Source organism: Poromitra crassiceps, assembly GCF_964638095.1.
Source record: "Poromitra crassiceps genome assembly, chromosome: 13".
In the NCBI taxonomy this organism is placed as follows: domain Eukaryota; kingdom Metazoa; phylum Chordata; class Actinopteri; order Beryciformes; family Melamphaidae; genus Poromitra; species Poromitra crassiceps.
In genome coordinates, this window is record NC_139644.1 from 2,990,252 (window position 1) to 3,018,249 (window position 27,998).

Here is a 27,998-nt window from a genome sequence, read left to right on the forward strand (position 1 = left end):
GATATGCAATATCAGTCAGAGTGTGACGTCATCCACTCTATTGTGACATCATCCACTCTATTGTGAAATTTGACATAGTTTTTTTGGACCAACATTTTTTTGTGGACTAACCAATAGAGTAGCGATCTTAGGGGGCTATCTAACTTCATGCTCTGGTCCAAATACTTCTATTGTAGAAACTATGCAGTTTATTTTACCCAGCTTTTACCCATTGTTTTCTTTTCTCTTTTCTTATGTGAGGCATGTTTTTATGATTTTTTTTTTGCATAATCTATTTGTATATTATATCTGTGTATTCTAACGGATGTGATGCTTATTTTCTGTGTATTCTATTGATTGTCTGTTATGTATATTGCTGCTTGGACGCCAGGAAGACTAGCTGGCGTCTTGGCGTCAGCTAATGGCGATCCATTTCAATAAACAAACAATTTCAGTCTCACATCAGTTTCACAATTGCTTTCATAAGCAAGCAAAAGAGCGATCACTAGCCCATTTAGCACAACAGAAATTAGCATCACAGCTAGCTAGCTAGCAGCACAGCTAGTCCAGGCCAGAGAAGAAGGCAGTGAGATTTCAAAAAGTGATCTGCCATGCCCACACATTCTGCACACACATTCAGGAGAAATGGTCTGAACAGCAAAATGAGCTGTTTTTAAACATGGTTTTCTAATAGTTGTGAACGTTTGTTTCCATTCAGATTTTTGTGGATGCTTAATAAGACTTTGATGTCGTGTGTGTGTGTGTGTGTGTGCGTGCGTGCGTGCGTGCGTGTAGGCTGCTCTACAGGAGTTGGAGGAGTTGAAGCAGATTGTCCCCAAAGAGTCTCTGGTTTACTTCCTGATAGGCAAGGTAACCATGGCATTTAACCTCCAGTAACATGACCTTTGACCTCCAGTAAACATGACCTTTGACCTCCACTGCAGGGCTTTGATTCAGCTTTGATTCTGCCTGTCTGTCTCTATGCAGGTCTATAAGAAGCTGGGGCAGACCCATCTGGCTCTGATGAACTTCAGCTGGGCGATGGACCTTGATCCCAAAGGAGCCAACAACCAGATCAAAGAAGCCATAGACAAGAGATACCTACCAGAGGATGAAGGTAAGGAAGGTAGAGAGAGAGAGACAGACAGACAGACAGGAGATACCTACCAGAGGAAGGTAGAGAGATAGACAGGATATACCAACCAGAGGATGAAGGTAAGGCAGACAGACAGAGAGGAGACACCTACCAGAGGATGAAGGTAAGGCAGGTAGAGACAGACAGGAGATCATAATCATAATAAACTTTTCTTAACAAAGTTACAAAGTGCTTCACACAAAGGGGAAAAAGCAACACCACACAATAAAAATATACAATACAATGCATAGAGCCTAGAATAAAACAATAGTCAAACTGAGATAAAGGCTTTTCTAAAAAAGAATGTTTTAAGAAGGGATTTAAAAGCAGTGACAGAATTATCAGACCTATTCTCAACAGGTAAGTCATTTCAGAGTGTGGGGGCCCAGACTGCAAAGGCACAATTGCCCTTGTTCTGGGGACGGCCAGAAGGCCTCGATCAGCTGAGAGACAAACAGACAGAGAGATGGGTCGAGAGACAGGCAGGCAGAGACAAGTAGACATGTTTAACCCCACCACACTGAACACACTTCTCTCTCTCTCTCTCTGTCTGTATCTCTCTCTCTGCCGGTCTCTCTTCCTCTGTCTGCTTGTGTCTCTCTCTCTGTCTGCCTGTCTCTCTGCCTGTCTGTCTCTCAGCAGCAGAGGTGGAAGACAGTCAGGAGAGCAGTATGACGGACGCAGACGACACCCAGTTACAGACAGCTGAGAGTGACGACGTCTTCTAGCTACGCCCCCTCCTCCAGCCACGCCTCCTCCTCTAGCCACACCACCTCATCTAGCCACACCCCCTGCTGGCCTTTTCTCTAACCCCTGCCCCTCAAGCCGAGGTGTGATGTCTCTTTTTCCTTAAGTTTAGCTCTGCCCCCTGGCCTTCCATGCTGTTCCATGATTGGTTGACGACGAGAAGAGGAGAAACTGCTGACAGACTGCTACTGGTCCTGTAGCCCTGCCCCTTTACAGCTGCTGGTCATGTAGCTCCACCCCCTTACTGCTGCTGGTCCTGTAGCCCTGCCCCCTCACAGCTGCTGGTCCTATAGCCCTGCCCCCTTATCGCTGCTGGTCCTATAGCCCCTCGCTCTCACCTGACAGCAGTTTGTTTTTTTATGTTCTTTTTATCATCGATAAGAAATGAATCAATAAAACATAAACCCCACCCACTCTTTTCTGTGGTTTGTGTCAGATGGTTGTTTTATCCTTACTGTTTTCCACATTATGTTTTGAGTTTGCTCGATGATATATATATATATATATATATATATACGGTATATATATATATTAGGGGTGTCACGATATTTCGTCGCACGATATATCGAAACGTCACGATATGCGTATCGTCAGAAAAAAATGATATCGTAAAAAAAAAAAAAAAAAGAATTGCTCCTGAATAATAATAGAACAAATTTAGCAGAATCAACACGCATGAGTGAGGGGGCAGACTACTACTGGCATGGCAAAACAGCTCAAGGGGTACATAAGATTACATAAGTTTAGGGACCATTGAGCATGAGTTATTTAAGAAATAGATTGTATACTTTATTTTTCTTTCACCATGCAACAAACATTTAGTTTGTGACAGTGTGACACATTCTATTGCAAGAGAAGCATTATCTTCCATGTTGTTTTATAGTTATTATAATAACAATTTCCAAAAACAGCATTTGTTTTGTATTTTGTGTATTTCAAATGAAAGACTATTTTTCCAGTATTTTCCCAGGGCTCCCTTGAAAAGAGGTTTCGATTTCAACGGGACTCACATGGTTAAATAAATGATAAATAAATACATAAAAATTATTTACTTTTGTTAAAAAGAATATTGTTAAAATATCGTATCATATCGTTATCGTGAACCCAATATCGTGTACCGTGAAATTAGTGTATTGTGACACCCCTAATATATATATATATATATATGGTGGTGATGATGAGGTAAAAGTACAGATATCTTACCAGAAAATGACTGGTGGACATTGGGGTTGGAGCTAGCGGCTCAAACTGATAGGGCTGGGGGCCAGCCTGGCCAAACCTAAACCAAAGTGCGATTCTGGGGAGCTTGCTGGGTATTCTGGGGGGGGGTTCATTCGCAGCCAGCACCACGCATGTGCGAGCAGGAACTGCACAGAGGTCTGCCATTGGCTCTGAAATTTGCCCGCCCCACAAAAAAAATTCAAAGTTCATCATATCCTGTGGGTGGATTCGAAAGCCTCAAAACTGCCTGCCCTTTTTTGAAAAACTGATATTACCCACAGCTGACTGATAGGCCTGAGTTGTTAGTGTTGAGTATCTCTTTAAGCACCTTTAAGTCTTCCCCTTAATGTATCCTTAAAATGTTCAAGTATTAAGGCCTGCCCCTTATCTTGGTCTCATACTTAAATTGACAAAATGTACATGTGGACTTCAAACGGGATCTTTTTTTTATAACAATATAAACAAAAACGAGAGCGTCAAGTCTCAAGTCCCTTATGGATGAGCGATCATCTACTGGATCCATCTGGTCTGCTGAGAACAGAGGTTTTCAAAGTCTGAGACTGGGCCTCCCCCCAGACAAAACTTGGAAAAGACTCCCTTTACCTGCTTAGTTTCGCTCAATGTATGGGATCATGATTGTGTTATTTGATCCCATAGAGACTCAACAATTCAGCCTGATATTGACATACGTCAGACTGCACCAAACAAACCCTTTATTTAATACATAAAGGGTTTGCCTGGAGGCATTTATTTGTTTCTGACTGTGGAAAAGTGGGGAAAACCGTAAAATTCTCCCAAACTACTGCATCTCTGAACTAGGCTATTCTGTGATCTCCTTTTTAATGTATTAATTGTTTTATTGAGTGCCTGTTCATCAACATAATACAGGGAGAATGACATTTTAATATTCCCACTAATTTGTTTAGCTCAATACCCCCCACCCTTGATAACTATAATGTAACGTGTAATGGTTGTTATCACTTCCATTCACTGAGCCTCCCCTGAAACTGTTTGGAGCCCCCTTGGGGAGGCCCACCTCCCACTTTGAAAAAAACCTCTGGCTTAGAACACCGCATAACTAAAAGTAAGGAATTCAAAGCCCTCCTTGATCTATTAGCATGCAGCAGGCATTCTCAAACGTTTGTCACGGTACCACAAAGTCACACGGCCGACCCGGGTTTGAATTCGACCCGTGGTCCTTGTCATCCCCTCACTCCCCACCTTTCCTGTCTATTCACTGTCCCATCAATAAAGGCAAAAATGCCACACACAAAAACTAAAAAAGGGCTATTCCAATGCAATATGAAAAACACAATGAAAGCTTTCTTTTAAACTTAACTGTTATTGTTAACATTATTAGGCATGCAATAATAACTGTAACCACCAAAAACAAAAACAGCCTTGAGTCAAATTGTCATTCTTTTCAATTCTCAAGTCATTGTGTGTGCACGCCTTAAGTCCAAGTCCCCATCGCTGATCTCTGACACACACACACGAATCTGATCAATCAGATGTTTCAAACTTAAAACAATGAGTTCACACTGGACAGTCGTAAAGTGACAATCATTTAATTGTAAATCATCAGTGTTAACATGTCATTTTTATCATTAAGACTATAAAAAAGCAAGGAGAAGAATCAGGTGGGTAGTACCTGAGGATAAAACACAGGGTCACCCAGAACAGGTCCCCAAACACGGTCACTGGGGGCAGGTCCCCAAACACAGGGTGGCCGGGGGCAGGTCCCCATGCACAGCCAGTAGCAATCAGGTGCGGGTCGGTCGCAGGAACATATAGGTGGAAATTAGGGCTGGGCGATAAATCAATAGCAATATATATTGTTGATAGACTATCAATAAAGTAAGGAAATAGTTCAATATTATATTGATATGTCCCTTGATAATGGAACGTGCTACGAATGACACTTAAACAGCCAATCATTTAACAGACAAATCCTAAAGTTCCCACCTGAACTTTTCCAAATGTTTTGGAAATAAAGAAAGACATTACTTTTTCAAATTTAATGTTTACATGTGTTTTTCAGTACGTACAAAATGTAACCTCTGCCGATCTGGGGAGAGTTGTAGACAAGCACGTGCTTCCTCTGATACATGTGCAGTCACCAGCCGCTTCTTTTCATGCCGGAAGTAGCGCTGCCGGGAATTGAACCTGGGTCTCCGCAGTGGTAGGAGAGTGCTTTTACCTCTACACTACCCCCGACGCCCCCCGGGGGTTAATTTAGATTTTCAGACACGTCATGTTTAGAGAATTCACAGGTAACATTGGGATTTGTCTGATACATTGTAAGACATTGGTGCCACTGTGCATGCTAGTTCAAAATGGAAACATTGATTTTGAATTTTAGTCTTATTTTTTCCTCACCACTTAAAGGAGAACTCCACCGAAAAACAATGCTGTTTATTCTGCACATAATGTCACACATCCAAATCCCACAAACAGTTTTGCAGACATTCATTTAGTTTGACAGTTATTGAGAGTTGATTTCATTTGAGTTTAGTTGTGGACCAGTGATGTCATTCATGCACAAACGACACACTGGTCCACAACTGAACTCAACTCAACTCTCAATAACTATCAAACTAAATTCATCTCTGCAAAACGGTTTACAGTTTTCTGATGTGTGAGATTATGAGCAAAATAAATCAGCACTTTTTCGGTGGATTGTCTCTTTAGTTTAAGGTACATTCACATGAGTTTGGCATCTGTTCTCATCCTCATCACTTAACACGTCAGTTTATCAACAGCATAACCCCCCACACATTTGGTGTATTGCAGTAAGCCTACCATCACACATTCAGTATTTTGCGGTAGGGCTACCATAGACTGTATGATGCCTACCCATTGCTTTTCTATGAGAAATGCATAGAATGTTAATGAATCAAGCCTACAGCATAGGGTGCCAAAGTCACGGCCCCTTCTGGTTTAGGCATACCAAGGCAAGAAAGATAAGGGATTTCATCCATCATTCAATTTTCCATAGACATTTCGTAAAATGCGTATAAAAATAATTTTACTTGGTCAAACCAAGCGATTCAGCTATATTTACCATCAGGAGAGACCATAGAATATTTGACTTGGACCAAAAAACAATGGCGATTAATATTTTTAATTTTTATTTTATTTAGATGTTCTTTTTTTTTACTGCTTGGTTTGACCAAGTAAAGCTATTTTTATAAGTATTTTATGAAATGTCTATGGAAATGGAAAAAAGAATGGCGCATGAAATCCCTTGGTTCTTATGCCTAACCCGGAAGAGGGCGTGACTTTGGCTCTATAGAGAAATGGGCTTGTGAACGGAAGCGTCGCGGGGTCGAGTCCCTGGGCCGCTTGGTTAAAGTGGGGTCAGAAGGTGCATGGATAAATAAAGGTTAAAGAGTTTAAGTAAAAGAGTTATGTGAGAGTAGCTGAATGACAGACCGTTTCACCATGTGGCCAATGAGATGATGACTAACATTCAACATGTCAAGGCATCTGTTGGAAGATCACACTAGGAAACAGTTTGAAACCTAACTTATTTTCTGTCCGCTATTGTATTCGCAAACACTACAATAGGAAGTAAGCTAGGGGCAATTTAGAACATTTATGTTGTCAAGTTAAAACCATCCTGAATATGACCTCACATCCTGATTGGCTCTACGTATCAGTCTGGATTCCAAGCCGTCCAGTCATTTCAGTGGGCAGGAGTACTTGCCTTGACAGACAACTCCTTCAGCCAATCAGCATCGCCAAATCAAGTCCTTCAGCCAATCAGCATCAGATCCAGTCAAATCCAAATCCACTCGGCGAGTACGGCGTAAACGTCTTTTCCGCTGAGTAACTCCATTGTTGCATACTCCTGTACTTGTTTAATTGTTGTTATTGAGTCTATTTCTGCAATAACCTACTGCACTTACAACTGTGTCAACTAAACGTTATCGTTGTCACTCGTTGCTTCGGGAGCCGCAGAGCCATGGGAGCAGCCATGACTGTTTTGCCCTGATTGCCCCGTGGACTTTGTAATATCTGAAAACGCCGCCTCGGACTGGAGGCCAGACAGATCCACAGAACCAAACAAAATGTGAGGTCATGTGACCAGATGTTTTACCAGGCTAGTGTTTCTCTGGCTTTGCATTAAAAAGAAGAGCAGATAAGGACGATAACAAAGCTAACAAAGTGTGTTTAACGTGTCGTAACCAAAATAAATCCTAGGGTGAAAGGTACACACAAACACAAAAAACAGCTCCTCTGAATGCTACCATCTAGTCAGTTCATACGCCCCATATTCATATATTATTATCATAATTCATATACGCTCAGCAATAGAGCTCCACAGTGACCGCCCACTTTTTTACGGCTCTGGTTCTGGGAAGTGAATTCTCCATACATTTCTCGATTGATGCTTCGGAAAATCCTTGGAAGCAACCATCTACGACATGAATCGTGGCCATAGAACATTCGATTCAGACAATAAAATAAAATAAATGAATAAATTTGAAAACAGAAAAAAAGACAAAAGATTTTTTCTCAATTTTTCTGTTGACTTTTTTCTTTCTCTGAATCAAATGTTTTATGGTCACAATATAATCGAAGTCTCACTCCCCGAGACCGAAGAGGAGCGCTCATGGCTCTAGCATCTGTTGCTAGAGCGTACAACTCCCATGCCGGTGGTTCCTGGTTCGATCCCCAGCTGCGAGGGAACTACACAACGCGGGTTACAACAATAACTACACAATGCGGGTTACAACAATTCCTCGCATAGCTGTTTGGCATGGTTCCAGGCTTAAAACTCTTTCTAAGGATTTTCTGAAACATCCATGGAGAAATGATGTAATAAATGGGCGGTCCTGTTGAGCTCTATATAGAGAGCAAAGTCACGCCCCCTACCGGTTTAGGCATACAAACCAGTGGGCAAGCTCTGAGGTTTTCCCACGAGGACGCGGAAGTAACCCTGAAAGCTGTAATTCCTCGAATGGCCACTTGAGGCAGGACTCAGAAGTCCCGTCGTTCACGCTCACCCCCCATGTTAACACGTTCACTGCCATTGACGAGATATCTCGGCTTACAAAATCCAACGGTTGACTGCCAATGACGAGATATCTCGGCTTAAAAAAAAAAAAAATTTGACGGTGGGACGTGGATCAATGCCCCCCACGTCTCCTATAAAAATATTGGAGCCACCGAACGTGTATAATCTATTTTACCGACCCACTGAGTGGCGACATGTCTCTCCAGAGTAGAAAGAGGCGAGCCAAAAGCAGTGTGAGGAAGCCGTTCTCATACTGTAAAATGGATGGCGAAAACGCTTTCGCACTGACGCACAGCGGTGGCAACGGTGGGGGGTTCCAAGAATAGACTGGGTGCACACTTTGAAACACGCAGCATAAATAAGCGCAGAATCGCAAGAGCTTCATCAGAGCTCTCAACCGAAACGCCAAGAAACGAGCGAGCCCCATCCAGACTTGCCCAGCGGCCGCCAGCAGCCAGGCAGCAGCAAAGCAGTGAGCCTGGTGACGCGAGGTTACAGCAGCAGCAGAAACGAGCTTGTGACAGACCCGCTGCAGAGCCAAGGAGGGCGGAGGAGAACGCCCACGGAGGGAGGAGTTTGAAGCAGAGGGGGGTTTCCTGCTGTTATGGAGGAAATTACTGTTCAAAACTATTGTTTAGATGTCTGACGTCTTACTGATGCCAAAAATGAATGGTTAAAGTGACTGTTCTATCGAATTTCACAAAAAGCCGTTTATCTCAGAATAAATTTTCAGACGCTGAAACCATGCTGTATTCAACTGCTAATGCTTACATAACTACTAACTCTACAAACTAACTCTTTTAGACAGATAAAGCACACATTATATTAGTTCTTTTGAGATATTGTGTGTTCACAAAATCCTAACAGAAACGAATCCTCGGCTCTTGAAAGATGAGCCAGAATCCTCAAAAAAACCCTCTGGCAGAAGCTAACTACAGTATTGAAAAACGGCTGGCAGTGAATGTGTTAAGATGCCCCACTTTGTAACAGTAATTAAACAGCTTTACAGCCTGGACCGAAACACGGTTTTGGTCTATAGCTAATTTCACCTTTTCATAACAACTGTAGGGGGGGTACTTTCTTATATAACTCACTTTTGGAGTAAAATAAACTATATAAAAGGGGGTGATTGACAGGTCACCTGTTAAGTCATCGCGCAGTTTAACGATCACGGACCAATAGCAGGCAGAGCTGCGGCTCTGTAAAACCCCCATCTCACGTGAGCTGCGCAAGGACCCCAAGATGGCGACAGTCAAGTCCAAAAAATTGTGGACTAGTTTGTCCATATTATTTAGGTCAGTGATACGAACCAAGGGATTTCACCCACCATTCTTTTTTCCATAGACAGACAAAATGCTTACAAAAATAGTTTTACTTCAAACTAAGCGATTTGACTATTTAGAATCAGGAGAGACCATAGAACATTAAAAACTAAAATCAATGGTTTTGAAATGTTATAGTCTCTCCTGATTCTAAATATAGTTAAATCGCTTGGTTTGACCAAGTAAAACTATTTTTATAAGCACTTTACAAACGGTCTATGGAAAATATAATGGCGGACGAAATCCCTTGATTCGCATTCCTAAAGCGGAAGACAGAGTGACTTTGGCTTTCTATAAGGTCAATAACTGAGCTCATATTGAGTGAGATCATGAGATCATGATCTGTTTGAAAGATGGATTATGAAGATCTCCATTAGAAGGTAGTCTCAGATACATGAGAAGAAGGCAGCCGTCTCTCCAGCTTCAACCCAACCTGCACAGGAGCATGCAAGGCACCGTTCCACATGATGGTGACAGTCGCACAGCTCATCGAGTCCTTTTGGAGACGTCCAGAGTCCAAACAGACAGGGCAGCACGCGGTAAAGCAGCATGCGGTAAAGCAGCAGCTTTGCTTGTTCTTTATGTGGGGGGGGGGGGGGGGGGGGGTTGTATGCCTGCTTTACTTTGTTGTAGCAATTTTGGTTGCTTCTCGGTCACATCGTTGGTCTCAACGTCCGCTAAATTTCAAGAACAGTTTCTCAGGGCTGTCTTGGCTTTCACAAAAGGCAGCATCAGGATCATATTGGCTCTCGTTATGCCCTCCCCAGCCATCCTTCCAGAAAATATATATGAGCTCACTCTCAAAAATAGATCCATATTTGATGCTTAAATGCATTTCTCATGTCTTGCGAAAAAACTCAATAGAATTTCTCATTTGAAAATAATCCATTAGGTTGGTCCCAAAAAGAAGAAGAAAAAAATGATCTCAGGTTTCTTTGCCCTCTCTCTCTCCCTCTCTCATTCTGATTGGAGGACAAAGGGACCATGGACTTGCAGGAGGTGGGTCTTGGATCAGAGGTGACTCTCTGATTGGCTCGTGTCGGCGGTTCCGTTGAGCTCCAGCCCGGTGAAGCTGAGGTTAGCCTGGTTGAGCCGCCGCACGCGGTACATCTCATAGTGGATGTTGTGGGTCACATCTTTCAGGTCCTGCAGGTGAGACCTTCACCAAGAACACAAGACCAGATCAGCCAGTCAGTATTGCAACAATCTGGGAACCCAGAGTCTACTTCGGCACGTAAATAGACTCTGGGACAGCCGTACCTTTTTTTTTAGGCTTCCTGTACAGCGCGAATCTTCCGACTGAGACTAACGCAGTGCTGCTCTGTTGTTGTACCGGCGAATTTAAGAGTTCAGGTCCCGAACACTAGTGAATATATACAAATTTTTACGTTTAGCATTCAAAATAAAAGCGACGCAATGTATGTTTTTAAAAGGCACCGCTGTGCGGAAGTGGAAGTCCCGGGCGGAAGATCTGTGCTGTACAGGAAGCCTCAATTTTTTTTACGGCTGTCCCAGAGTCTACGTGCCGAAATAGACTCTGGGTTTCCTTTTTGGTATTGCAATAACAAGCATAGTTACAGCTCATTATAATAATTGATATGCTAATAATAACGGACAGTTACAGCTCATTATAATAATTTATATGATAATAACAGACAGTTACTTCGAATTATAATAATTTATATGATAACAAGGACAGTTAAAGCCTTTACATGCTTGTGTGTCAAAGCCCTCACTGAATGCGCCGAGGGGTGAGCTGCAGCTGCCGATCCTGCCAGTGCAGCTCCTTGAAAATGTGACTCGACGCAGCTGATGCAAATGGTGCAAGTATAATGTAGATGGGGAGATAACAGGAGAGAGTGAAAGCTATTACCATATAAGTAACTTTTAGTCATTGAAATCCTAGTGAAATCACACAATTTACTCATTTTGCTGTGACCCCTCGTCAAGCTGACGTTCGATTATATGGGTCTAGCTGACGCCGGCAAGGTGAGGCTATCGCACAAGCATGTTTTCCATTTTACAGCTCATTATAATAATTTATAACAAAGCAAAACACATTTGCGCTTCAAAAATCATAAAAGTGGTCGTCCTTTGTGAAGATTATCTTGCTGAAGACAAACTTTGCTGTTTCATAAACTTTCGTTAACCACAGACCTTATTTCAGGCATTTAATCAAAATCCTCATACAAAAATCCCATTGACAAAAATCCCATTGACTTATAAGAGCCGGAAGTGCTAACATCCAGGTCTTCCGGACTCATACCTGTGATACTCTATATTCTCTCCCCCTCTCTCCCCCCCTCCTCTTTCCCTCTAATATAAGATTGTTCAACCTGTTTATTTGATGCAGACAATTAATCCAAGCTCGATTACTCGCTCGGATTTACTCGAGCATCTGAAAATGTACTCGAAACAAAATAAAAAGCAAGTGGGGACTTATGTTGTTTGAGAGCCGGTGTTGAGGAGTGTGCTAACGCTAGGCGCTAGCTGTCTGAGAATGTGCAGGCGTGTTATAACGTTACAGCCTGAGTCTCTCGTTTATTGTTTTATTAACAAAGTGTACGTAATAGGCGGACCCAGACACGCGGCTACATCACTATAGCCCTTTTCAGACAAGTCATAAGATGCTCTACTTGAACAGTGTTCTTTCGGATACATTGGCTGGCTCCTCTTCCTCAAACCTGGAGCAACCCACCATCAGCGAGGAAGAGGAGCGACGCACGTACAACAACAATCACTTGAACAATGTTGAGCTGAGCAACTCGGCATCAGCATTTAAGAGTTGCGACCGCTGCGACGCACTGCGAGCAGAAAAAATAATCTGCGGTAGTGGACCAAGGCAGTGGCCGCGGCGGGGATTCTGGGCAAATGTTGACATGTCTAAAAGTTATGCATCTACGTTTTTATGTGTTTCATAGCGTAGGCTATGCTATGCAATGATGTGAGAAATATACAATAAGTTGCTGCTGTATAAAAAAAGGTTTTATTGAGGAAAAAACACATTTGGTATGGTTTGGATTTATTTTTATTTTTAATTACAATTACTCAATTGATTGCTCGTTAATGTTACCAATGATCGAGTTCGGAATTTGTGGAAAATGTGCATCCCTACTGTTTATTGATAGTACTTAGCTAGACCTATTCTCTGTAAAGCCCTCTAAGACATGCTTGTGAGTTAGAGCTATACAAATGGACTTGACTTGCAGTCATCAATGTCATTTGGTGGATTCAACACGCTGAATTGGTCAGCGGGCCTGGGTAGTGTAGAGGTCACACCGCAAAGATGAGGACCACAGACAGCCGAGTGTCGGCCGCTGTGTCTGGGGCTTGGGTCATGACATGTTTCCCCAGGAGTTCAAACAACTTCCTGGTTTATGCCCGTCATAAAAACACGTTTGTCATAAAAACAAACATTCTTATCACGCCTCAAACCTACACTGGATCTGTGGCTGACCTCTGACCTGGGCGTGTGACCTGTCTGACCTACAGTCAGCCCTGCAGCATGCTTATCAGCACCAGAAGAATTTGACAGCCTGTCTGACCGGAGGCCAGCCAGCAACACCACTGTGACTCATGGCCTTCAGAAATTACCCATGATCCTCCAGACCTGCCATTTTCACGGGAGTCTCCCTGTTTTTTTTCATGAACCAAGTCCCCCCCCCCCCCACACACACACGCACACACAGTCTAACTCACCTGATTAGCAGATCTCTCAGGTTGGCAAACTCGCAGTGAGCCATGTTTTCAACTGTGGACACAGAACAGAGGCGTCTTTAACAGTTTGCCTTTACTAGTGTTGTAGCACTCTCCTCCAGACCACTTTCTGATGGTCTCGTCTCGATCTCGCCCTCCCTCGTTCTTGGTCTTAACTCGATCTCGGTTTAGGTGGTCTCGACCACAGCACTAGCTTTCACACACACACACACACACACATACACGTCACAGGATTTCGACCGCTCTGAACGAACCCTAACCCTAGTGAGGCCAGATAGACCCTGATTGCCTTATATGGTCATTGCTCCAGTCCCCTGCACTGTTCAAAACATACCCAACCAATGGGATCCTATGGAGCCAGCCTTGAGTACATGATGTCACAATTCACTGTACAGGCTGTACTTTCGACTAAATTCACACTTGTAGAATGCAGGGTGGCAGAGGCTGACCCTACCATCCTGCATTTTGGAAATTTGCATATGTGGTCGCAGCTAATGCAAATTTGCGCTTGTTGAGCTGTGAATCATGCAAAGCTACTCTTGTGGAGTCCTATAATAATAATAATAATAATAATAATAATAATAAACTAATGAGAGACATAGAAGCAAATTCCTTTCGTATTTGCAAGTTGTTTTTTTATGAACGTAACTGCTTTTGCCTCTTTTATCACATGTTTGTGCCTTGGTGTCTGTTTTAATGTTGTAACTTTATCTCTTTTATGCTGCTATCTTGGCCAGGCTTCCCTTGAAAAATAGGTCTTTGTATTTCAGGGGCCCTTTACACTTTACTTTACACTTTACTTTACACTTTACACGAGGACGGTTTCCTATGGTGACGGGGAATTATTTTATCGTTAGTGCCTCCCTTTTAGACAGCGATTCTTGGTGACGCTTCCCGCTGAGGGCTCCGTGTAATCGCTTGAAACGGCTCATTTCAGGAACTCTGACGTGCCTGCACACGCGACACACGCGATTACGCCATAGCCGTGCGCGAGTTGGCAACCATTTTCAAAATAAAACGTCAGTATGAATGAAGTTTGGCAACATTCAGAATTAAGCTACACTGCGGCCAACTTCAGTTCCATGTTCATAGAGTTACTGCTGCAAGGAGGCGATGGCTGTACCCGGTCGGCATTTAACGTTAGTTACAAAAGGACGTCGACAGTGTTTTCTCACTGCCAGTAGCCTACAGTAGGGTTTGACAGATAGCACACTCGGCGCTCCCAGTCCTCGCTGCTCGTTAAAGATTTCTAATAGGCGTTATTCTGATAAACTGGTCACATATATGTTACGTTCTCACCCGACAAATATTAAAACTTTAAAACAGTTTGGGGTTTTTTTCCATTTGAGAACAGCTTTTTGGCAAGTCTTAAATGACTGCGGTAGGCGTACTCTCTTCCTTGTTTAAAACCGGAAAGACGATTACGAAATGACGTCATACAGAAGCGTCCTTGTATGGGCAAAGAATAAGGTGATCACACTGCCACCTAGCGACCTGGCATGTACATTACGGCGTTTTAAAAATTCAACAGCGCTCATGTAAACAGGGAGAAGGTGTGAAGGAAACGCTATTGTGTCGCTTCTTCCAGAAACTGTCCTCGTGTAAAGGGCCCCTCAATGGGCCCCTTTAAAAGCCCAAAATACCAAAACAAGCCCTTACCTTCGATGATCCCCCACTTGGTTTTGCGGCCTAGCACCTTGTTCCCGTTCACCTGGTGCTCCTTGTCCGTTCCCACCACCGCAAAGGGAATGCTTTCCTGGATCACAATGTCAGAGTCAGGCACATGGAAAAATTCTGAAAATATCTGTATAGACGTTTTTATCCCCCTAGCTTACTCCTTGTTGCAGTGTGCAACACAATTCCGTGAAAACTGACTACAAGCCTTTGTTTATGATCCTGGGTGGCTTATATATACATATACTGTACATATACATTATTTCATATATATGTATTTAAAATAGACACTTTACACCACATGTATTGTATATAGTAGTTAATGCAAAATTTTGTAAATGTTAAAATGTACCCATAGTTGGGTCATCCATGACTGTGGAGAGCAAAGGTTAGTTTCTCAGTGGATTTGTCATCTATGAAGGTTAATAAACAAATTTAGCAACTTTTTTGAGAGCCCTAAATCCAAAATGGTTACAATCGGCGATGTTGGAAATTACCTTTTCAATGGTTTGGCCTACAATGGTTTCTGGGAATTTTTGGGTCAAATAATTCAATGTAGAAAAAGCGTTCAACACGCATCTTCCAGCTAAATACAGCTGGACCAGGTGCTTCTCAGTTTGAGGACTGTTTCCTGGAAATTCATAATCAATGTTGTTTTGACCTATTTTTGACCTTCAAATCCAAGACGGCCACCGATTTTCAGCTCTAAAAGGAAAAATGTTCATACTCATCGTATAGCGTTCATACTATGCTCTAATGAAAGCTCTTGTCATGCGCTGAGTTGAGTTATAAACAGGGCTGTCCCAACGCGCCGACGTCATCGACTACGTAAATGCGTCAACTTGCATAATGTGCGTCAAAGATAATTAATACACTACCTATCCACCCTCTTTCCAATTGTGGTTGATGGACATGACCTCTGTTATACGCATGGAGAGACTTAGGTTCCTGAGAACCAACGCACTTAGAAAGTTTGTGACTATCTGGGACCCGTTTTTGGTCTACCTCAACGAGGCTAGGGGTGACGGGTGACTCACCCGGCTGGCTTCTCATAGACCCCTTGAGTGAAATCCCAAGTATATCGTTTACAAGAACATAAGCACCTTAGGTGGCTGGCGGCACCACTTTGTAATGTTGATTATATTGTTTTGTTTTGTTTTTCCTTTCTTTCCCCTGTGTCTGAGCCTGTTTGTCTTGTTTGTGTTCTATAAAAATTTAAAATATGGAAATAAGATATATAAAAAAGAAAAGATAATTAATACACTAGATAACACCGTTCCAATATCATATTTCAAAATACACGTTTTTAATGACATCTGTGTGCTTTAGACTTCCCAGCGAGCACAAAATGTTTTTTCAACGTTGATTTTTAGTTTAAATCTGGGTGTTGAACGTGTAAGACCTAATTTCACCCTCTTTTCAACCGGCTAAAAGGCGGTTACAATGTCAACGTGTAAAAAACACAATTTGGTTCATCATATTGTTAAAACATTTGTTGTAGCTTGGAATAGAGACAATATTGATAGTGTGTGAATTGGCATTTGTCCATTTTATTGTGTAACTGAGAGTTGAAATCTGGTCTACACGAAAACTACATTTCAATGCATTTTATGTCACATGAAATATCATAAATATGGGACTATATAGGCTATGTGGTGCCAGCAAAAAGCTTCCAGGACACAACTATGGTTAATAGTTTAGCGCAATACTATAAAATAATGCGCATGCGCAAGTACTTAGTCGCTAGCTAGTGACTGACTAGACCAAAGCAAGTCTGCACCGGTCTGCACCACCAAGTGCGGAACGAGGTGCTCTGGGCATGCTATGTTATTGTAACAGACTGTATACGAGGATCTGTGTACCCCCTGAGTTTCTGGTGTTAAATTAAGTTACTTCTGAAGCCGTACAGCTTATAGATGCACACACACACACACACAAACTACATAAATTTAGTCTGTTACATAATATAATAGTCTCGTACACATCACATAAAATAACTTGTCCTCCCGATCGTTGAGCCTGTGGTATCGTACAATCGTGTAGTCTACAAGTTGTGTGCGAGATAGAGTATATAATGTGCCCGGCTCCTTAAATATCATAAGTGAATGTATAGCTCACTCGATAAGATCCTGGTGAAATATGGTCTAAATCTGAACGTTCAATCAACGTCTGCAAATAGTGGGTGAAAAAACGTTCACTTTCAAATCTTCCTTGCACGTTTTTTCAACGTTGACCCTAAACGTTTTTAAATGTCTTTTCAACCGAAAAATGCTTGCTGAGTTGTGTAGAATGGTTTTTAATTTTGAAAAAATTGCATTTTTGGAAGTTGCATTGTTGCTAGCGGAAGCGGCTAACGTAAGTAATGAAGATGGCTGTGCGCATCACAAAGTTATTCACAAGCGACAGGACAAGCTACAAAACATCGTCCACGATCATCTTAAGTGTGGAAGTATTTTAGACCGAGACCCAACAATGTGCTGCTCTGTAACATTAAACTCTGCAAATTGGAAATTATGTAAACGTAACGTTATGTACAGGTGGATCGCATCCTGTTGATGGGCAGCAGAGAGCACCAAGTCAGGCCTGTTTTAACGCTCTTTTTGATCACGCATATTAGGATTATCAACACGTGGAACGTGTTTGTTAGTATAACGTTAGGATGTAAACTAGTCACCTTTAGGCGATGGTCACCTTTTTCATCCTAAAATAGGAGGATTTCTGAGTGGTTTTATGTCTCCCCCTTGGTATCTGTCACCTTTTTCACTGCCGATGACTTTGCGTCCCTGCACTTAAATTAATGTAGCCTAAGTTAAATAATTTAATTACTTCCCTTGCCCCACACTCAGGTCTCAGTCATGCAGATGGCAGAGCAGTCGCTGTAGTCTTTGTTAGATTGGATCAGAAGTTGTAATTCGTCCATTTTGTACCAGAGGGATCTGACATTAGACAGCAGGAGCGCTAACTGAACCTTGAGAGGATCCCGGAGCGCCGACTCCGTTTCCCGGCAGTTGTTAGCCATGGCATGGGTGGCTGGGTACGGGCCCGGCGCCACGAGGGGGGGCCAGGGGGCCTCAGTTACTCCAGGCTGGTACGCAAGCTCAAGGATCTGGGACTAAACACAGCAATGTGCGACTGGATCCTGGATTTCCTGACAGACCGCCGCCAGGTGGTGAGGGTGGGCAACCTCACCTCCTCACCACTGACCATCAGCATAGGAGCGCCCCAGGGGTGCGTCTCCAGCCCCTTCTGGTACGACCTCTACACCCACGACTGCGTGGCGACTCAAACTTCAAACACCATCGTGAAGTTTGCAGACGACACAGCGGTCGTGGGGCTGATCTCGGGGGGCGACGAGACTCTCTCTCGTAAAACTCTCTCGTAACGGGACAAGCCCTGTCTTTTATTGTCACACGAACACCACAACACATGCATGCGGCCACAACACACTCATGCTGACGGTGGCCGGTGAAAAGTGTCCTCTGCATTTAACCCATCCAGGCATGTCCTTTCCTCCGAGGGGCAGGCCAGGAGCAGTGGTCGCTTTCTCGTACAGCGCCCGGGGACCAACTTCGGATGTTGTCGTCACTGGTCGGATGACGATGACGATCTGATCTTCTGCATGTTTTTTTAGTGGGGGGGTTATATACGGAGGAACCCCCTGGGGGAGCACGGGGAGAACATGCAAACTCCACACAGAGAGAAAGGCCCTTACGACGAGATACCCCACCTGGGCAGTAGGCACTGAAGATATGGGGGGGAACACAACCACAGCACCCACAGTGTCCCAGGCGAGAATCGAACTCAGGACCTTCTGACTGTGAGGCGACAGCTCTACCACTGAGCCACCGTGCCCCCTAGACAGCCTACAGAGAGGAGGTGGGGGCCCTGGAACAATGGTGCCAGGACAACCACCTCTCTCTGAACGTCTCCAAGACCAAGGAGATCATTGTAGACTACAGGAGGGGGGGGGGGCGCACACCCCCCAATCACCATCAACGGCACAGTGGTGGAAAGGGTGGACAGCTTCAAGTACCTGGGAGTCAACATCCACCAGGACCTGACCTGGGCCGGCCACACCGCCACTGTTGTCAAAAAGGCCCAACAGCGAATACACGGACTCAGGCGCCTGAAGAAGTTTGGGCTAAGGAAAGAAATCCTCACGGACTTCTACAGAGGCACCATTGAAAGCCTGCTGACTGGCTGCTTCACCACCTGGTACGGGAACTGTACCACCATGGACCGCAGGGCGCTACGGAGAGTGAGACACGCGGCCCAGCACGTAACAGGATGTGAGTTGCCAGATCTGCATGAACTGTATAAACAGCGGTGCCTCAGGAGGTCCCTGAAGATCATCAAAGACACAAACCATCCCCACAACAGCCTGTTCTCCCTGTTACCCTCAGGGAGAAGATACAGGGTTCCAAAAGCATGCACAAATCGCTTGAGGAACAGTTTCTTCCCGCAGGCCACGAGACTCCTTAACATACACAAATAGTGTAGTAGCCGTACTGTACCGTACTGTAGCTGCTACCATTACGTATGTCTAATGTTTAACTGTATGTTTAATAAGGAATATGCTATTTGCACCCGTATGTCAAATACGCCGAATTTAAAACGCCGAGTTTAATTGTATGTTTAATAAGATGCTATTTGCACCTATATGTCAAATACGCCGAATTTAAAATGTTTAAGCACGGCTAAAGTATGCACAGGACATGTGCACCTATGTGCAGTGAATATGCCACTGTCTCTGACTTGTCTTATCACTATACTGCCTTATTGCTTGTTGTGTCTCTTGTTGTTCTTGCACTCATATGCCCTGTTACATTTGTACTATGTTGTAAACGGAGTTCACAGCACAAGAATTTCACACGTGGTACTTGTACCATGGAGTGACAATAAAAATCTTGAATCTTGAATCTTGAATCTTGAGTTAAAATGTCTGCCCCCTCACTTTATTTGATCAGTTTAAGTTAATGTACCCCCTATAAACAGCTCTGTTGTTTCAGAATTGGAAGCGCTATTTGCTGTGCTTTGGTTGTCACAATGTGTCAGAGATCAATTTATTCATTTTGAACCTCACTGCATGTTGTAGTGATCATGACCGTCTGGCATGTCAGACAGACAGACAGAAACAGATGCGTTTGGGCTGTTTGAAGAGATAGGGCCGTGTGGCGCTGTCCACAGTGCTGAAATGGAGCGGAGGAGAGATAGACACACATCACTTTGGTTCAGTCTGCTTTTTGTGGTTGTGAATTGAACTTTCAGCCCTAATTCTGGGCTATTTTTTTCTCCATTGTAGCAAATCCACAGAATGGAAACCATCCATGGAGAAGTGACATTTCCAGTGACGGTTAATGAGAGAGAGAGAGAGAGAGCGAGAGAGAGCGAGCAAGCGAGCTGGACCCACATGTGAGCAGAAAGATAGACAACGTGATCTGATCACTTATTTATTTATTTGATGACACTGTTGGCTATTATTTTGTTTAGTTTTTGTTGATTTCTGTAGTCAACTAATCATTCATTCTATGATTTTGCATAGACCTATGTTCAGACTCAGAGTGCTCCAGACAGTTCCCGTCATTTTGGGTTGTGCAAGGACACTCAGGTTTAATACTGCCTTCATTTCACCATTGCTGTGAAATAAATCTTTTATTTGATTTTGAAACAGTAGTCTTTCTTGTGTTGTTGTTATTTAGCTTTTCAGAGGCTATTGCATGGTTAAAAAGTGCAGAAATAGGCATAGCGGGTATATAACCTATGTTTCACTATAAAAAATATCTGCCCCCTCCCCAGTTATAACCGCCCTTAAGTCATTTCATCCTGGTGCCGGGTCTGGCCGGGTAGGTGGTTAAAAGGCAGTATTTCCTCGGGTAGAAACACCGATGGTCCCAGAACTCCATGTCTGTTGGAGGTTTAGTAGCTCCCATCGGGTGTATTGGATTGTACATGACCCTTTACAAACAAATAACGCAGACAAGAGTACAAGACACAGGAGCATAGCTTGTGCTGGGAAATGTCGTGAAACAAAGTGATGTGAATCCCTTTGTTTGTATGCCTAACCCTGGAGAGGATGCGACTTAGGCTCTCACTAGTCAGACTGGCAGGTGGGTGTGGCTAAATGGAGGGGGGGGGGGGGGGGGGGGGGGCAGGTTACCCTGATCCGGTCGTTGAGGAGGCGGTCGTCGGCGTCCTCGTCGTACTCTTTCTGGGGGTAAACACGGATCCCATTGGCCAACAGGTCCTGCCTTATCTGTGAGAGGTCAGAGGTCAAACACAGGTCAAACAGGCAGCCCAAGGTCATGTGTCAAGGCACACCCATGGCCAGGGGCATCATGCAAGCCAAGATTTGGGGGGGCACATTTAGAGCGGGGGTCATGCCCCCCCCCCCCCCCCCCCCCTTCCCCCCAAAGAAAAAGAAAAAAGAGAGAGGAAAATAACTTTATGCAATTTGACATTATGTTCAAATACTTTTGGAGGATCATTTTAGAATGTCACTAAATCAGTTTTTGTAGCTCAGTAATGTCCCACTTTATATTAGGGTAAATAATGTACAGCAGTGGTTCCCAACCTTTTTACACCAAGTACCACCTGAGAAAGTAGTTGGCTCTCCAAGTACCACCATATGACCGACGTTAAAATACAGTCTATTCAGCTATGCACAGTTCACGCAGGAGGCAAATTTATTCCAACCTGCAGCCTATGTGCAACCTGCAGCAGCTGCACTTGTGCTGGGTTGACTGCTGTCTTCACCTCCTTGTGCTTCATCGTTGCTGCTCTCCTCTACTACAGCTCTTTTACGATCCCGTTTTGATCCACTTTAGCATCCCTCCTCGTCTTTGTTCACCACTTGTGTAACCATGCGGGGCGGGCAGGTAATTGTGCATGCGCAACAGGTATAGTGTCCGTCAGAAACAAATATTTGTTTCTAAATCTCAAGACAACAAAATAAACCTCAATTTCAATGATCACAAGTTTATTTTCATTCGTAGTATTATTTTGATAGATAAACATGTTTTACAATTGATTTTAAAGTTGGGTTTATTTCATAATTTAAACATTGGGATTCCAGGGATCAAGTACCACCAGCAGGGGGGGGCGCAAGTACCACCTACCTTGAGAAACACTGCCAATAATAATAATTATTATTATTTCACTTTCACATGTTTGAAAACTACTACCAATGACCACCATGGATTTTGCACAAAAACAATATATTTCCCCCCCCCCCCCACAGAGCCTTCCAATTATCACCAGCAGGGGGCGCAAGTACCACCTACGGTACGCGTACCGTAGGTTGGGAACCACTGATGTACAGTATTTATTTAGAGCAGGAGTGTCCAACCAGTCAGAGACTAAGAGCCAAAAAACAAAAACTCCGGTAGTGTTGGGCGCGTTCTCGGTCGGCTGTGGCGATCCCGCTGAGGAACAAACATGTTGTAGAGTTGAAAGCACTCTCAGCTCAGCACCGTCCACTCTGCAGCCGATAGTAAACTTCCTTCCAGGCTTCTCCTGACAAAATGCTCCTCATCTGCTCCTCAACTGCTCTGAGTCCGACGTGCGGATATTATTATTTGCCACGAAATGTTGTGAATTTATTCAGGTGAGCTCAGTGTAACGTTAGCGGATTTCCCTCTGTATGTGCATAACATTACGTTTACGTCATTTCTAATTTGCGGAGTTTAACGTTACAGAGTGCACATTGTTGGGTCTTAAAAAATAAAATACTCATCGTGGACGATGTTTTGTAGCTTGTCCTGTCCTTGTCGCTTGGGAGTTGGGAATAACAAATCCGTGATAGACGGAGCCAATGTGAACGTTCAACGTTAGTATCCGTGACTGCTGCTAATTCATAACGTTATAAACAAATTAAATGACTTGAATTCACTTGAACACTTGTAACGTTACTCACACTAGGTTGGAAAGAAGTGTATGAAGTTTCATGTTTACAACAACTCCGCAGACCACACAGCTCAGGATGTGAGCTGCCAAAACTGCAGGAACTGTATCTTCTCCCTGTTGCCCTCAGGGAGAAGATACATCAGGGATACTCAACTTGCTTTGCCCGGGGGCCACTTTCGTGAAATGATAGAAGGCCAGGGGCCAGTTAATAAACAATCAATAGACATTTTTCTGTAGCGGATTGTAGGTTTTTGGGGTGTCAGCCGGAGTTTAGTCAGTGACAATGTTGTGCACACCGGATAGTTAGTTAGGTTAAGTACATACATAAGTGCCTGGGTAGCGAGCAGACGGCGGTATTTGACAATTTAGCAGCTAAATCATAGATTATTGAAAGATATTCCAGACTGAAATGCTATAACAGAAGTATAAGGCCAGAATGACATGAACATTTGGACACTTAGGCCATGTTCACATTACAGGCAAATCCGATTAGCTGATAAAGTCATTAATCATCATTATATTGATTGGTTTCCCAAATCTGATTTGGGAGTGTGTCCGCCAGGGCCGGTTCCAGAACAAGATGACTAGGGGTGCATCCTAGATAGGAAGGGGTGCAGATGCCCGGCCGAAAAATTTGACATGTTATTTTACTAAAAATAATGCATTTGACCATCATTTCAAGTAGAATGATACCACCCAAGCAAGAATATTTCAAGTGTTTTAAGTGCTTTACTGAAATATTTGGACCATATAATGATAATACAATTATCTGAACCTTAAAAGGTTACATATAGGTGCCAAAAAGCCATAAAATCAGATCAAAGAACAAAGAAAAACAACAACTATAATTCAAGTTTAAACAGTAAGTGTGCAGCTGTAGCATTTATTTAAAAAAAAAAAACGAGTTGCGAGTGACGTTCAAATCAGATTTGGTGGATCTGCACGTCCGCACTCAAGTCACATCAGTGGAAAGCAGATTGGAAACTACCTCCATATGTGGTGGTTTGGGACAAGTGACACAAATCAGACTTGGAGCGTCCAGACTCATAAAACCAATCTGGATAAAGTCATTAATAGGTCACTAAAGTTCACAAATCAGATTTGGCCTCCTAGTCTGAACATGGCCTTATTCAGCGGGTATCTTGCATGTTGCGTTCAGGTGCACTGTAAAAAAAAAAAATGTTTTTTGCAATTCCATCGCGGGCCACACGGGGGGCGCAGGCCCGCGGGCCGCCAGTTGAGTATCACTGAGATACAGGGTCCCGAAAGCATGCACAAGCCGCTTGCGGGACAGTTTCTTTCCGCCACGAGACTCCTCAATAAATAAACCCTCAATAACCCGGATTATTGACATTTGCACACCTCCCTGCACACCTGGACACTTTTTTAATATACATTGGATCTCATTCTATTTAATATTTAATACCCTTACTACCTATTTATTATCCTTCATATTTTAGTGTTGCCACAGCTGCCTTACTAGTTAACTATATTGCTCTATTGTTGCTGCTGTGATTGTGTTTGCTGTGATTTTGCACCTATTTAAAACTGCACCTTGTCTGTAACGGAGCCTACAGCATAAGAATTTCACATGTGCGTACTTGTACTACGGAGTGACAATAAAAATCTTGAATCTTGAATCAGTCTCAGAGTCTGTGTAGCGACTGGCTGTTGGGTGCATCTGTTTGTGCTCACGGCGCGTGCCGGTGTGAGTTCCCCGTGTTAAAAACAGTGTTGGCCCGAAGGCCCCCGCCCAGCCACGAAACTAGAGACTGTCTCACGAAGCTACACCTCACGTTAGTTGGCTGTGCATATGGAGAGAGAAAAGGCTGTGACACACCAAGAGCGATGCGAATATACGGCACGAAATTGTGATGCGAATTTTGACCCACCTGTCAATCACAGCAACAGATGTGTACACGTCGGAAGCGAATTTCTGAAAAATCGACCTTGGTCCGAAAAAATAAACGCCGCAATAACGCTCAGCGAAACTTTGCCGTTGGTATGCATGGTTGCATTGAATGATATAGGTTCAGAAAATATTATTGACGTGCAAATTAATCGCACGAAAAAAACGCTCCCGATGTGTAAGGACCTAAAGAGAGAGGAGAGGAGGGGGGAAGAAACCCAATAACAACAAAGTGTTGATTGCTGATTTGAGTGGAAGCTTTGAAGCATCAAGTCTCAGGTTGGCCACCCCTGATTTAGAGATTTGTGCTGTTATGGATATATTATATTATATATATATTATATTATATTATATTATATTATATATATTATATATTGAACATGACTCACTTCTACACTGCTGCCACTTTTCTTGAATAAGAGCTAAATCTTGTCTGCTTCATCCAAACATTTTAAAGTGGCATAAAATCACACAAAAAGACTAACATGTACTGTATATCTATATATATATATATATATATATATCCAGACCGAGTTGGGAAGCGCCAGCCGCAAGTAGCTGTAAGTCGCAAAAAAGGTCGAAGGCCAGAAAAGTACAATCAACTACTAATGTACCAAGATCGAAGGCCCGACCGAGTTGGGAGCGCCAGCCGCAAATAGCTGTAAGTCGCTAAAAGGTCGAAGGCCAGAAAAGTACAATCAACTACCGGTGCCCGCAGATCTCAATTAACCTCCGGTAATCAGATCTTCCTTTTGGGGGATCTCCTAGCCTATGCAGATGCCCTCCTCTTGCCTCGAGCAGCGCCACTGGCTAATGGAGTCATGCGCCAAAGTATTTGCCATGCATGCCGATTGCTAAATAAAGTTTGTTAAATCCTACCAACTGGCCTCTCATGATTGAAATATATATATATCGATCGATCTATCTATCTATCTTGTTTTATTTGATTTGCTCTTACCTGTAATATTTGTATTTGTAAGTTGTCTGTAATATTGTAACTATTGTACATGTTCTCACTGTAACAGGGCTCCCTTGAAAATGAGAGCTTGCTCTCAAGGGCTCTTCCCTGTATAAATAAAGGTTAAATAAAAAATAAATAAAAATAAAAAATATCTATCTATCTATCTATATCTATATCTATATCTATATCTATCTATATATATATATATATATATATATATATATATATATATATATATATATATATATATATATAAAAAATAACGTTAGTAGGGGGTATTGAACTATATAAAGATTTTAAACGGTACAAGCTGTTACAGTTTTAATTGCTTTTTGTTTTTAAGTGTTTTTAAGTGAAAGAATGTATTGTTTGAACTCATTGCTAAGGCAATAATGCATGGTTTCCTACCTGTAAATTTACATTCATGAATATGGAATTTGGCCATTATAAATAAGATTTATCATGTACACACCAGTGTTCTGTGTATTATTTTCCATGAGACCAAACAATACATTCCTCCAATATAAAGTAAAAGTTTCATCTATATTTTCAGTAATAAAAACAGATTTTGCCAGAATTTCTTAACAATGGGGCAGAGCCAAAACAAGTGCACATTGTGTGTGTGTGTGTGTGTGTGTGTGTGTGTGTGTGTGTGTGTGTGTGTGTGTGTGTGTGTGTGTGTGTGTGTGTGTGTGTGTGTGTGTGTGTGTGTGTGTGTGTGTGTGTGTGTGTGTGTGTGTGTGTGTTTTCTCTCACCCTCTGCTTGAACTCCAGTCTCTCCTCGATGGTGAGTGCGTCGGCTTTAGCGATGACCGGGACGATACTCACAATCTGTCCCAACCTCTTCATGAACTCAACGTCGATGGGGCGTAACCTAAACACACACGCGCGCACACACACACACAAACACGCACGTACACACATACACATGCACACAATATTCTTACAATTACAGTTACAGTATTACGTCTAGTGATTGGTTAGAGAAGACCGAAACCAGCCTGACCTCCCACTGGATACGACCCACGATGTCGTTTGTACAAAGCAGCTGAATATGACCTGAAATCACGTTTCAACGTTAAGTGCCCTCTAGCGGTCGTGTGAATAACAGCCCAGTCTCAGAGTTTGGTGAAAATATAACCTCGAGTCGTGCAGGATTTGAACCTGGGGCCACTGGCTTGACAGCCATCTGTCATAGCCACTCAGGTACCAGTTAGTTGCTGTCTGTACCCCTAAGCCACACCCTAACCCATACCCTAACCCACACCCTAACCCACACCTAACCCATACCCTAACCCATACCCTAATCCATACCCTAACCCACACTCACACCCTAACCCTCCTAACCTTTTTTGGAAGAAATGTCACTTTTTCAACTTGCTTGGGTGGAAGTCATGTAGTACTTTTTCTCTGCCACTGAGGGGCGCTAGTCTAGCAGACATAGCATAATAGCATAATGGTCGTATTGCAGGTATTGCAGTATTACGACCTCATTGGGCGTATGAGTTGGAGGACATGTTGGGGAAAACTGGAGGACTGCAGAAACAGACAGTATCAAATACATTTGCAACTTTGATGATATTTCACCTGCCATTGAAGCTGGTCTTCAGCACCAGCGCGTCATTAAGCAACAGTTCATCTCACCTCATCCAGCGGCTTTGATCTCTGTTAGAGCCCCCGAGTCGCACGCTACAAGCCGAGAATATTAACTTGTATATTGCTGTAATGCATTAACAGAGTCAGAATACATTTGCCTCTGCAACTTCACAATAAGACTATTCTGTGTGTTATGGAACCCATCTGTAGCCCACCAGCGGCCAATATGATGCCACAACGACAACTGGGCGGCTGCCAAGTTAGAGAAAGTAAACCAGAATCTACGGGATTATCTAGAGGAGAAACACATGAAAAATCTGAGCTGGAGAGGTTTTGTTGTGGATGCGCAGTGCATGGAGAGCTGCACTATATACACCAAAATAGAGGTGAGCATTGCTTCTTTGTGAAGGAGGAATGGAAAATTCAAGAAATCTCAATTTGGCCATCCCCGGCAATAATTGTAATAATTTTGAGCATAATATGCAATATTTCATGGCCAGAAATGGCCTTTCTTATCTCATAGTGCAAGTCGAGCGGTTTATGTGCTTTGCCTAATTTTGGCCCATGCCTGCCTATGATTTTATTGACACTATTGTTTCACAAGCAATTTGTTCGGGGAGGGTCAATCATATTTTTCCAATCACTTGTGGAGGATTAAGGAAAATATATATTTTGGTCAGAGAAGGGCACATCTTTTTATTTGAGAGTGCCCCCCCCCACACCCCCCCCCCCCCCCCCCCCCCCTTCTAAATAACGAAAAGTGGGATTACAAAATATGCCTGCGTGGTAAACCAATGTGCATGACTGGTACC

The 27,998-nt window shown here is 43.1% G+C and overlaps 2 protein-coding genes across 5 annotated transcripts in view; one reads left to right on the top strand and one right to left on the bottom strand.

Moving 5' to 3' along the window:
- Positions 1-2,263, top strand: part of cdc27 (cell division cycle 27) — an 89,367-nt gene extending 87,104 nt beyond the window's left edge. Inside the window, exons 18-20 of one of the 2 annotated variants that reach the window (XM_083649420.1) lie at positions 775-849; positions 967-1,096; positions 1,754-2,263. In XM_083649420.1, coding sequence (XP_083505546.1) covers positions 775-849; positions 967-1,096; positions 1,754-1,842 — 294 coding nt within the window. In that variant the 3' untranslated portion in view covers positions 1,843-2,263. The remainder of the gene's footprint in view (positions 1-774; positions 850-966; positions 1,097-1,753) is intronic. The other variant, XM_083649421.1, reaches the window with a different exon arrangement.
- A 2,377-nt stretch (positions 2,264-4,640) lies between these two features.
- The window catches only part of septin12 (septin 12), a 68,159-nt gene continuing 44,801 nt past the window's right edge, over positions 4,641-27,998 (bottom strand). The window contains exons 7-11 of one of the 3 annotated variants that reach the window (XM_083648862.1): positions 26,347-26,464; positions 20,976-21,071; positions 14,804-14,900; positions 13,127-13,178; positions 4,641-10,586 (exon numbers count right to left, since the gene is read on the bottom strand). In XM_083648862.1, the coding sequence (XP_083504988.1) occupies positions 10,439-10,586; positions 13,127-13,178; positions 14,804-14,900; positions 20,976-21,071; positions 26,347-26,464 (511 nt within the window). In that variant the 3' untranslated portion in view covers positions 4,641-10,438. Of the gene's footprint in view, positions 10,587-13,126; positions 13,179-14,803; positions 14,901-20,669; positions 20,774-20,975; positions 21,072-26,346; positions 26,465-27,998 lie in introns of those variants that run through there. The other 2 variants (XM_083648863.1, XM_083648864.1) reach the window with 2 other exon arrangements.